This window comes from Hylobates moloch, unplaced genomic scaffold, assembly GCF_009828535.3.
Source record: "Hylobates moloch isolate HMO894 unplaced genomic scaffold, HMol_V3 SCAFFOLD_4, whole genome shotgun sequence".
NCBI classification, from domain to species: Eukaryota; Metazoa; Chordata; class Mammalia; order Primates; family Hylobatidae; genus Hylobates; species Hylobates moloch.
This window is the reverse complement of record NW_026652279.1, coordinates 596,935-609,847: the sequence shown is the minus strand read 5'-3', so window position 1 is coordinate 609,847 and position 12,913 is coordinate 596,935. Positions and strand designations below refer to the sequence as shown.

The window sequence follows — 12,913 nt, the reverse complement described above, 5'->3', positions numbered from 1 at the left end:
TACCAGCTGCAGGAGAGCTCAAAATAAACCTTCTCTTGAGCCCTTGGGATGAAGACCATGGGTGGAGCAGCCCCTTGATCTCACGTTGGCATCCACGTGTGCAACTGTGGACACCTGACCAGCCCGTTCAGTGCAGGAGCAAGCATCCTTACCTTGCGTCTACTTCTGTGGATACTCGGCCCGGAATCTTCTTTAGGATTTCTGCTCCAAACAACACAAAAAGTTTATCAATAGCATTTTTAATCTGGTCCTCTTGTGACCTGAAATTCAAAGGGAAAAAAGCAGGTTAGAAGCTTCTGAGGTTCGCCAGGCGCAGTGGCTCACGCCTGTAATCCCAGCACTTTGGGAGGCCGAGGCGGACGGATCATGAGGTCAGGAGATCAAGACCATCCTGGCTAACACGGTGAAACCCTGTCTCTACTAAAAATATTAAAAAATTAGCTGGGCGTGGTGGCGGGTGCCTGTGGTCCCAGTTACTTGGGAGGCTGAGGCAGGAGAATGGCGTGAACCCGGGAGGCGGAGCTTGCAGTGAGCAGAGATCACGCCACTGCACTCCAGCCTGGGCAACAGAGCGAGACTCCGTCTCAAGAAAAAGAAAAAAGAAGCTTCTGAGGTTCAAGTGCACAAGACTCTACAAAATAAATTCTGTTATTTCTTTGCCAAATTTCCTTCTCTCCATCTTTCTTCTCTTAAAACATTTTTTTTATTGTGGCCAAACAGTACATATAACATAAAATTTCCAAGCTTATCCTTTTTTTCCCCAAGACGGTCTCCAGATCAGGCTGGAGTGCAGTGGTGTGATTATGGCTCACTGCAGCCTTGGCCTCCCGGGCTCGAGTGATCCTCCTGCCTCAGCATCCCGAGGAGCTGGGACTACAGCTGCACACCTCTATACCCAGCTAATTGCTTTGTTTTGTTTTGTTGAGACGGAGTCTCGCTCTGTCGCCCAGGCTGGAGTGCAGTGGCATAATCTCGGCTCACTACCAGCTCTGCCCCCTGCAGTTCACGCCATTCTCCTGCCTCAACCTCCTGAGTAGCTGGGACTACAGGCGCCCGCCACCACGCCCGGCTAATTTTTTTGTATTTTTAGTAGAGACGGGGTTTCACCGTGTTAGCCAGGCTGGTCTCGATCTCCTGACCTCGTGATCCGCCTGCCTCGGCCTCTCAAAGTGCTGGGATTACAGGCGTGAGCCACTGCGCCTGGCCCATGCCCAGCTAATTTTTATATTTTTTTGTCGAGACAGAGTTTTGCCCTATTGCCTAGACTGTTCTCGAACCCTTAGGCTGAAGGGATCCTCCCATCTTGGCTACCACAGCACTGGGGTTACAGGCGTGCACCACTGCCCCCAGCCCGCCATTTTTAAATGTATTCAGCACATTCACAGTTCTGTACAACCATCACCATCCATCTCCAGAGCTCTTTTGATCATCCCAAACTGCATCCTTCTATCTTTTGGCACTTGCAAAATATTGTATTTTCAATCTCTTCAAAGTCACTGGACAGACACCAGGTGAAGTCCATGATGCTGTTCCAAAATCTGAGCAGCCTTGTTAGCACACTACACACAGGAAGATCTTCAGCTAGACGCTCAGGGCTTACAATTCTTGGGCCAGACTGGGTGCAGTGGCTCACGCCTGTAATCTCAGCAGTCTGGCAGGCCAAGGTGGGCAGACTGCTCAAGCTCAGGAGTTCGAAACCGGCTAGGGCAACATGGCGAAACCCTGCCTCTAAAAACAAGTATTAGCCAGGTGTGGTGGCGTGCACCTGTAGTCCCAGCTACTGGGGAGGCTGAGGTGGGAAGCTGGCTTGAGCCCAGGACGTAGAGGCTGCAGTGAGCTGAGATTGCGACACTGCACTCCAGCCTAGGTGACTGACAGAGCCAAACTCTATCTCAAAAAAAAAAAAATTCTTGGGCCACCTGGACATAGGTGCAGGGCTCATCTGTTGATCACCCAGCCCAGCAAAGGCACCAATGTCACCCAATAACAGGGGCACCAAGGCCTCACCTATGCCACGGGCGCAACACCACGAGAGGAGGAAAAGGGAGCTAAGAAGAGAGAGGAGAGGGTCAGACTCAGTGTCCAGAGTGGCTGTCACAACATGGTCAGGGGAGCCACTCACCAGCCACCTGGACCTAAGCAAAGCCAGTACCAGAGAGGGACCTGCTCCTGTGTGGTGCCCACGTTGCCTGCTCGGCACCATCTTCAAGCTTTGAATTATTACCCTGAAGAGAATCTAAAATGACATCTAAAATATGCAAAGCCACAGGCAGGAAGAGGGCTCTACAGTTGCTTGGTTGGGTAAGGGAGTGGGGACCTACTGCAAATAGGTGCCAGAGAACATTCTAGGAGTTATAAAAGCTATTTAAAAATTTAAAAGCCAGGCACGGTAGCTCACGTCTGTAATCCGAGCACTGTGGGAGGCCAAGGGAGGCGGATCACTTGAGGTAAGAAGTTCGAGACCGGCCCAGCCAACGTGGTGAAACCCTGTCTCCACCAAAAATACAAAAGTTATAGCCGGGTGTGGTGGCGCATGAATCCCAGATACTCGGCAGGCTGAGGCAGGAGAATCGCTTGAATCTGGGAGGCAGAGGTTGCGGTGAGCCGAGATTGTGCCAGTGCACTCCAGCCTGGACAACAAAAGCAAAACTCTGTCTCAAAAAAAAAAAAAAAAAAAAATACAAAAATTAGCCAGGAGTGGTGGCACACACCTGTAATCCCAGCTAATTGGGAAGCTGAGGCAGGAGAATTGCTTGCACCAGGGAGGCCGAAGTTGTAGTGAGCCAAGATTGCGCCACTGCACTCCAGCCTGGGTGACAGAGCGAGACTCCGTTTGAAAATAAAAATAAAAATAGGCCGGGCGCGGTGGCTCACGCTTGTAATCCCAGCACTTTGGGAGGCCGAGGCGGGCGAATCACGAGGTCAGGAGATCGAGACCACGGTGAAACCCCGTCTCTACTAAAAATACAAAAAATTAGCCGGGCGTGGTGGCGGGCACCTGTAGTCCCAGCTACTGGGAGAGGCTGAGGCAGGAGAATGGCGTGAACCCAGGAGGCGGAGCTTGCAGTGAGCCGAGATCACGCCACTGCACTCCAGCCTGGGTGACAGAGCGAGACTCCATCTCAAAAAAATAAAAATAAAAATAAAATGACAGCCAGAAGATAAGTGTTACCAGAGCAGGGGAGACTGACCACAGGAGGGGAGGAGGGGACTCTGGGGGTCTGCAAGTGCTCTGCATCTTGACTGGGGTGGTGTTTACAGGGTACACACATTGGCAAGACTCTGAACTGCTCATTTACCGTGGGTGCAGATTACTTCATGCAGATTACACTTCAATAAACAAAAATAGGCAAAAAGATAGGGTTTTTTTTTTCCCTTGAGTTCATGGTGTTTGAGAACTAAAATTCAGTTAGGGAGGGAAGCAAGGCCAACTAGACTAGCACGAGGGCCTAGCTGGGACCCTCCCGAGTCCAGGAACTCACCCGCCCAGCTTCCGGCCATAGGCGATCGCCTCCTCCACCAGCTCCTGGTAAGCGGGCATCTGTGCTGCGGCCAGGATCAGGGACGGGTTGGTGGTAGCATCCTGGGGCTTGTACTCGTCGATGGCTAGGGAAATAGTTTTCAAAAGCCAAAGTAAGTGGGGCGCTTGCTTTCAACTGGAAACACGTGAAGGAACCCTGTAATTCCCCAGGACGTTAGGGGAGTCCAGAGCATTTCCCAAAGCGGGGTCCAGCCACACTTCTCACACCTTCTTCCGGGTGACTGAAGGTTCATCAAGAGGCGGCTGTTTGCACAATGATGAAACAACAAACACTAAGTGCCCAGAGACCAAATATGCCCCTGCAAGAGCTGACTTGTAACAGCATGGGAGTGAGAGGTGAGACAGCTGGGAGAACGCTGGCCAAAGGAAAATGTGCGTCCCACTGCCGTACCACCACAAGGAGGTACACGGTCTAGTCAATGACCCACACGTGAACGCTGATCCTATGGACTGGGTCATTATCACCACACCCAGCTACAACAGAGTCAAGAAGCCAAGGCGAGCCAGGCGCAGTGGCTCACGCCTATAATCCCAGCACTTTGGGAGGCTGAGGCGGGTGGATCACGAGGTCAGGAGATCGAGACCATCCTGGCTAACACGGTGAAACCCCGTCTCTACTAAAAATACAAAAAAATTAGGTGGGCGTGGTTACGGGCACCTGTAGTCCCAGCTACTCCGGAGGCTGAGGCAGGAGAATGGCGTGAATCCGGGAGGCGGAGCTTGCAGTGAGCCGAGATCGCACCACTGCACTCCAGCATGGGTGGCAGAGTGAGACTCTGTCTCCAAAAAAAAAAAAAAAAAAAGAAGCCAAGGGGAAAATCACTCAGGACACACAGCATTGCTCCAAAAATTATTACCTGCAAGCCTAGCTGCTGAAGCGGCCTCTAACCTGAAGCCAGTTTATCTAATAGTTGCTGAACCGCACTGCTTAAACTTTAAGACTAATTTTATCCACTGCTATCACTCACCAATCATTCTTTTTAGGTTTCATAAAAAGACTAAATTAGGCTGGGCGCGGTGGCTCACGCTTGTAATCCCAGCACTTTGGGAGGCCGAGGCGGGCGGATCACGAGGTCAGGAGATTGAGACCACGGTGAAACCCCGTCTCTACTAAAAAATACAAAAAAATTAGCCGGGCGTGGTGGCGGGCGCCTGTAGTCCCAGCTACTCGGAGAGGCTGAGGCAGGAGAATGGCGTGAACCCGGGAGGCGGAGCTTGCAGTGAGCCGAGATTGCGCCACTGCACTCCAGCCTGGGTGACAGAGCGAGACTCCGTCTCAAAAAAAAAAAAAAAAAAAGACTAAATTAGCCAGGTGTGGTAGTGCATGCCTGTAGTCTCAGCTACTCAAGAGGCTGAGGCAGGAGGATTGCTTGAGCCCAGGAGGTTGAGACTGCAGTGAGCCATGATCATGCCACTACACTCCCACCTGGGCCAGAGAGCAAGACCCCATCTCTTAAAAAAATAAATTCAGGCCGAGTGCAGTGGCTCATACCTGTAATCCCAGCATTTTAGGAGGCCAAGGCTGGTAGATCGCCTGGGGTCAGGAGTTTGAGACCAGCCTGGCCAAAATGGTGAAACCCAGTCTCTCTAAAAATACAAAAATGAGCTGGGTGTGGTGGCACATGCCTGTAATCCCAGCTACTCAGGAGGCTGAGGCAAGAGAATCGCTTGAACCCGGGAGGTGGAGGTTGCAATGAGCCAAGATCGCGCCACTGCACTCCAGCCTGGGTGACAGAGTGAGACTGTTTCATAAATAAACAAACAAACAAATAAATAAACAAATATCGCATTCAGTAGCTTCTGCAGGTAACTTGACAAAACGTGACCTAAGAATCCTTTTAGTCGGAGTGGGCAACTTTGACAATGTCCCAAGATTTTGTCCAAATTGTACTGGTGGTCCCTTTTGTAAAGCTGACAATCTCTGCTTTAATCAACCCAGTCATAAAATGCTACTCAGTGGCTGGGCACAGTGGCTCACACCTTGGGAGCACTTTGGGAGGCCAACGGGGGTGGATCACTTGAGGTCAGGAGTTCGAGACCAGCCTGGCTAACATGGCAAAACCCTGTCCCTACTAAAAATACAAAATTTAGCCAGGCGTGGTGGTGCCTGCCTATAATCCCAGCTACTCGGGAGGCTGTGGCAGGAAAATCGCTTGGACCCGGGAGGTGGAGGTTGCAGTGAGCCGCGATTGTGCCCCTGCACTACAGCCTGGGCACTGGAGCAAGACTCTGTTGCAAAAAAAATAAAAAAGTTTTTTTCTTCAGAGTAACCAACTGAACAGTTCAAAAAGTCCAAACTTGTAGCCACTGAGTAGCTTTTTTTTTTTTTTTTTTTGACACAGAGTCTCACTCTGTCATCCAGGCTGGAGTGCAGTGAAATGATCTCGCCTCACTGCAACCTCCTCCTCCAGGGTTCAAGTGATTCTCCTACCTCAGCATCCTGAGTAGCTGGGACTACAGGCACACACCATGATGCCTGGCTAATTTTTGTATTTGTATTTTTTTATTTTTTTATTTTTTCCCAAGACGGAGTCTTGCACTGTTGCCCAGGCTGGAGTGCAGTGGCACAAGCTCAGCTCACTGCAACCTCCACCTCCTGGGTTCAAACAAGTCTCCTGCCTCAGCCCCCTGAGTAGCTGGGATTACAGGCACAAAAGCCACCACGCCAGGCTATGGTTTTGGTTTTTGTGGGTTTTTTTTGTATTTTTATTTTTATTTTTTTGAGACGGAGTCTCACTCTTTTGCCCAGGCCGGACTGCAGTGGTGCTATCTCGGCTTACTGCAAGCTCTGCCTCCCGGGTTCACGCCATTCTCCTGCCTTAGCCTCCCGAGTAGCTGGGATTACAGGCGCCCGCCACCGCGCCTGGCTAGTTTTTTGTATTTTTAGTAGAGACGGGATTTCACCGTGTTAGCCAGGATGGCCTCGATCTCCTGACCTCGTGATCCGCCCGCCTCAGCCTCCCAAAGTGCTGGGATTACAGGTGTAAGCCACCTCGCCCGGCCTTTTTTTTTTTGTATTTTTAGTAGAGACAGGGTTTTGCCACGTTAGCCAGGCTGGTCTCGAACTCCTGACCTCAGGTGATCCACCCACCTTGGCCTCCCAAATTGCTGGGATTACACACGTGAGCCACTGCACCCAGCCTCTGAAGAAACAACCTGAACTGTGTTCCTCTGCTCTCATCCCAGAATAATCAACACAGACGACTTCTGTGACCAGTGTGTGGGGGTTTCTCCCCACGCACCAAACAAGCAATTAATTCTTCAGTGGATACCAGCTGGGCGTCCTCCAATTCAATTCCAACCCTGTCTACCTGGAGACAGCCTCAGATCCCACAGGTTGAGGGCTTAGTCCCACCCAACCATTCTCCACTTCCCACCAGTCACAAGTCTGGGCTCCAGAACTTCTGACCCACTGGCTTCAAGTTGGGGTTGCCAACTTGAATTAACTTTTGTGTTCCATTAATTTGCTGGAGCAGATCACAGAAGTAAGGGAAACACTTACTCACATGTACTGGCTTATTATACAAAGGACACAGAGGAAGAGACGCATAGGGCAGGGCATGTGAGAAGGGGCACGGCGCCTCCACGCCCGCCCTGGGTGCACCACCCTTCAGGAAGCTCCATGTGTTCAGGTATTTGGAAGCTCCCTGAACCCTGTCCTCTTGGGCCTTTTATGGAGACTCCACTGGAGAGACATGACTGAAGTATGGACAGCCTTGTTGAAATATTATCATCTAACGAGTGAGGAAACCCAGCAACGCCTCTGTGTTCACCTTCTTACTGTCCTCTGTGCACATCCTTCCTCCAGGGTATGTGGTGGGACCCCTTCTGAAATGAGGGTCTTAGGACCCACAATTAGAAAAGCAAGTATATGGCCGGGCATGGTGGCTTGTGCCTGTAATCCCAGCACTTTGGGAGGCCGAGGAGGGCGGATCACTAGGTCAGGAGATGGAGACCATCCTGGCTAACACGGTGAAACCCCGTCTCTACTAAAAAATAAAAAAATAAAAAATAAAAAAAAAAATTAGGTGGGCGTGGTGGCGGGCGCCTTTAGTCCCAGCTACTCCGGAGGCTGAAGCAGAATGGCGTGAACCCGGGAGGTGGAGCTTGCAGTGAGCTGAGATCACACCACTGACTCCAGCCTGGGCGACAGAGTGAGACTCCGCCTCAAAAAAAAAAAAAAAGAAAAGCAAGTACAGAATTTATTTATGGACAGCTCCAAAACAAAAAGGCAGGAAAGATTCCTCCCTTGAAGAGAGAAAGGAGCAGGTGAAAGGAGAGGAGGAGAAGGTCAGTGATGGAAATTCTGTTTTCTGAGGCCTGCTCCTAAGGCCTAGAGTGCCCCAACATTATAACAGGGCTGTGGGAGTTATGAGACAGGAACTGTGTACACACACATGCATGCATGCACACACATCAAATTACCTTCAAAACGAGGTTGATGGTTTATTATTATTATTATTATTATTGTTATTTTGAGATGGAGTCTCGCTCTGTCGCCCAGGCTAGAGTGCAGTGGCGCGATCCCGGCTCACTGCAACTTCCATCTTCCAGGTTCTCGCCTCAGCCTCTTGAGTAGCACAGGCACCTGCCACCATTCCCGGCTAATTTTTTGTGTTTTTAGTAGAGATGGAGTTTCACCATGTTGGCCAGGCTGGTCTCGATCTCTTGACCTCAGGTGATCCACCCGCCTCGGCCTCCCAAAGTGCTGTGATTACAGGCGTAAGTCACCAGCCAAAAATTTTTTGTAGAGATGTGGTCTCACTGTGTTGCCCAGGCTGGTCCCAAACTGCTAGGCCCAAACAATCCTCCTGCCTCAGCCTCCCAAAGTGCTGGGATTACAGGAATGAGCCACCGAGGCTGGTCCCAACTTTCTCTTGTTCTTTGGACGGATCGAAGACCACCCAGTCTGCTTGAACTGCAATTTTTTCTTCCCAAATAAAACATTAAATTTAGAGGCCGGGTGCGGTGGCTCACGCCTGTAATCCCAGCACTTCGGGAGGCCGAGGTGGGCGGATCACAAGGTCAGGAGATCGAGACCATCCTGGCTAACACGGTGAAACCCTGTCTCTACTAAAAATACAAAAAATTAGCTGGGCGTGGTGGCGGGCGTCTGTAGTCCCAGCTACTAGGAGAGGCTGAGGCAGGAGAATGGCGGGAACCCGGGAGGCGGGGCTTGCAGTGAGCAGAGATCGCACCACTGCACTCCAGCCTGGGTGAGAGCGCGAGACTCCGTCTCAAAAACAACAACAACAAAAAAAAAAACGTTAAATTTAGAGATTCGTCTCTACCTTTTATTTTGACTTCAACACAGATACCACATGGTTATCTTCAACAAGGACTGTTAGCTGGGAGTGGTGGTGCACATCTGTAGTCCCAACTACTTGGGAGGCTGAGGTGGGGGGATCACCTCAGCGCAGGAGGTCAAGGCTGCAGTTAGCCGTGTTGTACCACGTGACTGCACCACTATACAGCCTGGGTGACAGAGCAAGACCCTGTTTCAAAAAAAACCCCAAAAACAAAAACCCAAGGATTGTTTTCTTTATTCTTAAAACTATTGTTTCTTTTAACACATTAGTTCTTTCTCACATAACCAAGCTAGGAATTCAAAGAAGCCAACAAGGCTTAACCTGGGGTCTTGTTCATCAGGCTGTCCAAATGGAAAGTGGAGGTGAAGAGTTATGGCCATTGACACACATAGAATGGCCCATCGCTCCAGATTAGCCAGTTCAGTAACTATTTTTTTTTTTTTTGGAGACGGAGTCTCACTCTGTCGCCCAGGCTGGAGTGCAGTGGCACGATCTCGGCTCACTGCAAGCTCCGCCTCCCAGGTTCATGCCATCCTCCTGCCTCAGCCTCCTGAGTAGCTGGGACTACAGGTGCCCGCCACCACACCCACCTAATTTTTTTGTATTTTTAGTAGAGACGAGGTGTCACCGTGTTAGGATGGTCTCGATCTCCTGACCTCGCGATCCGCCTGCCTCGGCCTCCCAAAGTGCTGGGATTATAGGCTTGAGCCACCGCACCCGGGCCAAGTTCACAAGTTCAGTAACTTTATTTGGCAAATAAGTATCTTTTCTTTTTTTTTTTTTTGAGACAGGGTCTCACTTTGTCTCCTAAGCTGGAGTGCAGTGGCGCAGTCACAGCTAGCTGCTGCCTCAACCTCCTGGGCTTAAGTGATCCTCCCAACTCAGCCTCCTCAGTAGCTGGGACTACGGTGTGCGCCAGTACGCCTGGCTTTTTTTTTTTTTTCCTTTTTGTAGAGATAGGGTTTTACCATGTTGCGCAGGCTGGAATAAGTACTTTCAAAGGGTGCTTTAATGACAAAACTATAGAAGTAGAGAACAGGTTAGAGGTTGCCAGGGAACAGGGAATGAGGGGTCTCTCAAGGACACGGGGATCTCAGTGACAATGGGACAGCTATGTCCTGTCACAGCCGTCACAGGAATTTACACACTTTATGAAACTGTCACATAGCCTCCTTGCCCCAGTGCAGGGGGAAACTGGGGAGCCGTGAGCCAGGTCTGCAGTCTATAACAGCATCAGCGTCACAGCAGTGCCCACTTCCTGGTGTGGATGCCATGCCATGGTCACATGAGATGTCACCACGGGGGACAGTGGTTGAAGGGTTCATAGGACTGTATGGGCTGATTTTGCAACTTCTGTGCATCTATACCCATTTCAACATGACAAGTTAAGAAAAAGCGGCTGGGCGCGGTGGCTCAAGCCTGTAATCCCAGCACTTTGGGAGGCCGAGGCGGGCGGATCACGAGGTCAGGAGATCGAGACCATCCTGGCTAACACGGTGAAACTGCTTCTCTACTAAAAATGCAAAAAATTAGCCGGGCGAGGTGGCGGGCGCCTGTGGTCCCAGCTACTAGGGAGGCTGAGGCAGGAGAATGGCGTGAACCCGGGAGGCGGAGCCTGCAGTGAGCGGAGATCGCGCCACTGCACTCCAGCCTGGGTGACAGCGAGACTCCGTCTCAAAAAAAAAAAAAAAAAGAAAAAAAGAAAAAGCCCGTTGTGCATCTATAACCATTTATTTCAACATGACATTTGGCACAGTGCGGACACAGGTCTGCCAGAATGCACTGAATGAGGCACTGAAAACAGCCCATTTCGTCCTGTAAAATCATCCCTTGATAAAGTCAGCTTTTGGCAAATGGCTTTTACAAAATTAAAACAAAACCAAGGCCCACTGGGGCAAAAATGGGTTTCAGGGTCCAGGGACCCTTAAACTGAATGCAAAATGGGGAGGATCACATTGTGGGAAGAGCATTCACAGCTTCGATTCTATTTCCGGAGGCCTGTGCCTCCCTCCCACAAGGAGTTGAGAACCTTCACTTCACAAAATACAGATCACAAACCCAACAGACTATTTTACAACTACATAACATTTATGAACATATACTATCAATGAATGTATTTTTTTGTTAATATTCATTAAAAAAAATGTCAGGACTTGGGTTTAGAAGATTTGTTTTTTTTTTTTGACACAGAGTCTTGCTCTGTCGCCCAGGCTGGAGTGCAGTGGTGTGATCTCGGCTCACTGCAACCTCCGCCTTCTGGGTTCAGCGATTCTCCTGCCTCAGCCTCCCAAGTAGCTGGGATTACAGGCATGCAACACCACACCCAGCTAATTTTTGTATTTTTAGTAGAGACAGGGTTTCACCATGTTGGTCAGGCTGGTCTCGAACTCCTGACCTCGTGATCCACCTGCCTCGACCTCCCAAAGTGCTGGGATTACAGGCGTGAGCCACCTCGCTGGGCCAGAAGATTTCTTAAAAAACAATACAAAACAAAACCACAAAACCAGGAATCCCCAGGCCTCCTATGGGTGTGGGTTTAGGAAAATCCATCTTTATTGGCCCTGCACTGCCAAGTGTAATGGACCTGACACTCCGCACCAGCTCTGCCCTAACTGGCGAGGGCCAGCAAGGAACAATACAGATGCTCTGTCCACCAGGCAAACTGCAAATTATTCTCAGTGCTAAGAAGGGAAAAAACTGAGCAGCAGAAAAATGTATAGCCCCTTTTCTGGAGCTTTCTTTCTTATGAAGAGAGAGGTCTGGACTACAACAGAGGGCTGTGTGTGTGAGAGATTCACAGCTCTAGCTTTGGATCACCCAAAGAGGGGTCCGGAGCAGACTGTGGCACCCCAAGCCAGTCACTGAATCCCCATCTTTTTATGGTTAAGCAGCCAAACATGCCAATTCACTCTCTAGGCTCTGCTAGATAAACAATGCCCTTACTCAGTTACCGAAGAGGAATTAAAGCCTGTTTCTCAAGTCATCATGAGAAAGCAGAAAAGAGAGGAAGTCACTTCCGTATTAGGTGTTCACAGCATTCATCCATGAGGCGTTTCATGATTTTCTTAAAAAATAGTACTTGTTCTCAACAAAACATAGACACAAGGCTCGTCTACTCTGCGCTGCAGAGGACAGAAGAGCTAAGTATTAATAAAATAACCCTTCTTTGTATTTTCCAAGTTCTCTCCAATGTAAACAACTCAAGCACAGGAAAATCCAGTATTTAACAGTGGAACAACCCTGTGCTTTCATGGGCACCGGCTTTTACCCACCCGGTGCGCCTGGCGGTGGCTGTCCAGCAGGCCGGGCACCTGCCGCCCACGGGGTTGTCCCACTGGGCACCGCAGGGCCCAAGGGCGGTGGCAGCACCGGCAGCTTCTGGTCAGAGATACCTGATGTCCCCGCTCTGCAGACAACATCAGCCCAACAAAATTGCATCTGGCTGACCACAAACTGGCCACGTGGAAGTCAGCTCGAAGCTCTGCCCCGAATCTCTCCTGAACTCAAAGGCTCTGAAAGCTGCCTCGACCCATGAGGGTGCACAGAGGGGCTCCCGCGGGCTGCCCACAGCCTGTCCCGGGTGCGGGGTCTGAGGGCGCAGCCGACCCCACCCTGGGCGGAGGGCGAGGCTGGGGCTCCGGCTTCGTGCCCCACGGCTCGCAAGGACCCGTCAGTACCGCCCGCACCGCTGACCCCAGCCCCGAGCCCCTCACGGCCGACCCGGGCCCCGCTCCCCTCACGGCCGCCCCTGGCCCCAACATCCGGCACCTGCGCTCACTCCCCTCGGAACCGAGCCGCCCGGGGCACCGCCACCCGGTCCGCGTCCCGGAACTGGGGACCCGGGGAAATCGGGGCGCCGGGGCCTCTGGAGGGCGCTTGCGCCGCGCCCGGGCTCCGCGCCGTCCTCACCGTGGAAGTCGCCCGTGTCGGCCACCACGGTGGTGAACTGCTTGAGCTGGTCCAGCGCGGACTCCATCCTCTGACGCTTCACGGGCGAGCTCGACATAGCAAGACCGAGGGGGCTGCGGCGGCGGCGGCGACGGGACGGGCGCGCGGGCGGCCC

At 51.3% G+C, this 12,913-nt stretch overlaps 1 protein-coding gene across 1 annotated transcript in view; it reads right to left on the bottom strand.

Annotated features, from left to right (window-relative positions):
* The window catches only part of TALDO1 (transaldolase 1), an 18,864-nt gene extending 5,951 nt beyond the window's left edge, over positions 1–12,913 (bottom strand). Inside the window, exons 1-3 of the mRNA XM_032149309.2 lie at positions 12,760–12,913; positions 3,483–3,606; positions 153–260 (exon numbers count right to left, since the gene is read on the bottom strand). Of these exons, the coding sequence (XP_032005200.1) occupies positions 153–260; positions 3,483–3,606; positions 12,760–12,856 (329 nt within the window). The 5' untranslated portion in view covers positions 12,857–12,913. The remainder of the gene's footprint in view (positions 1–152; positions 261–3,482; positions 3,607–12,759) is intronic.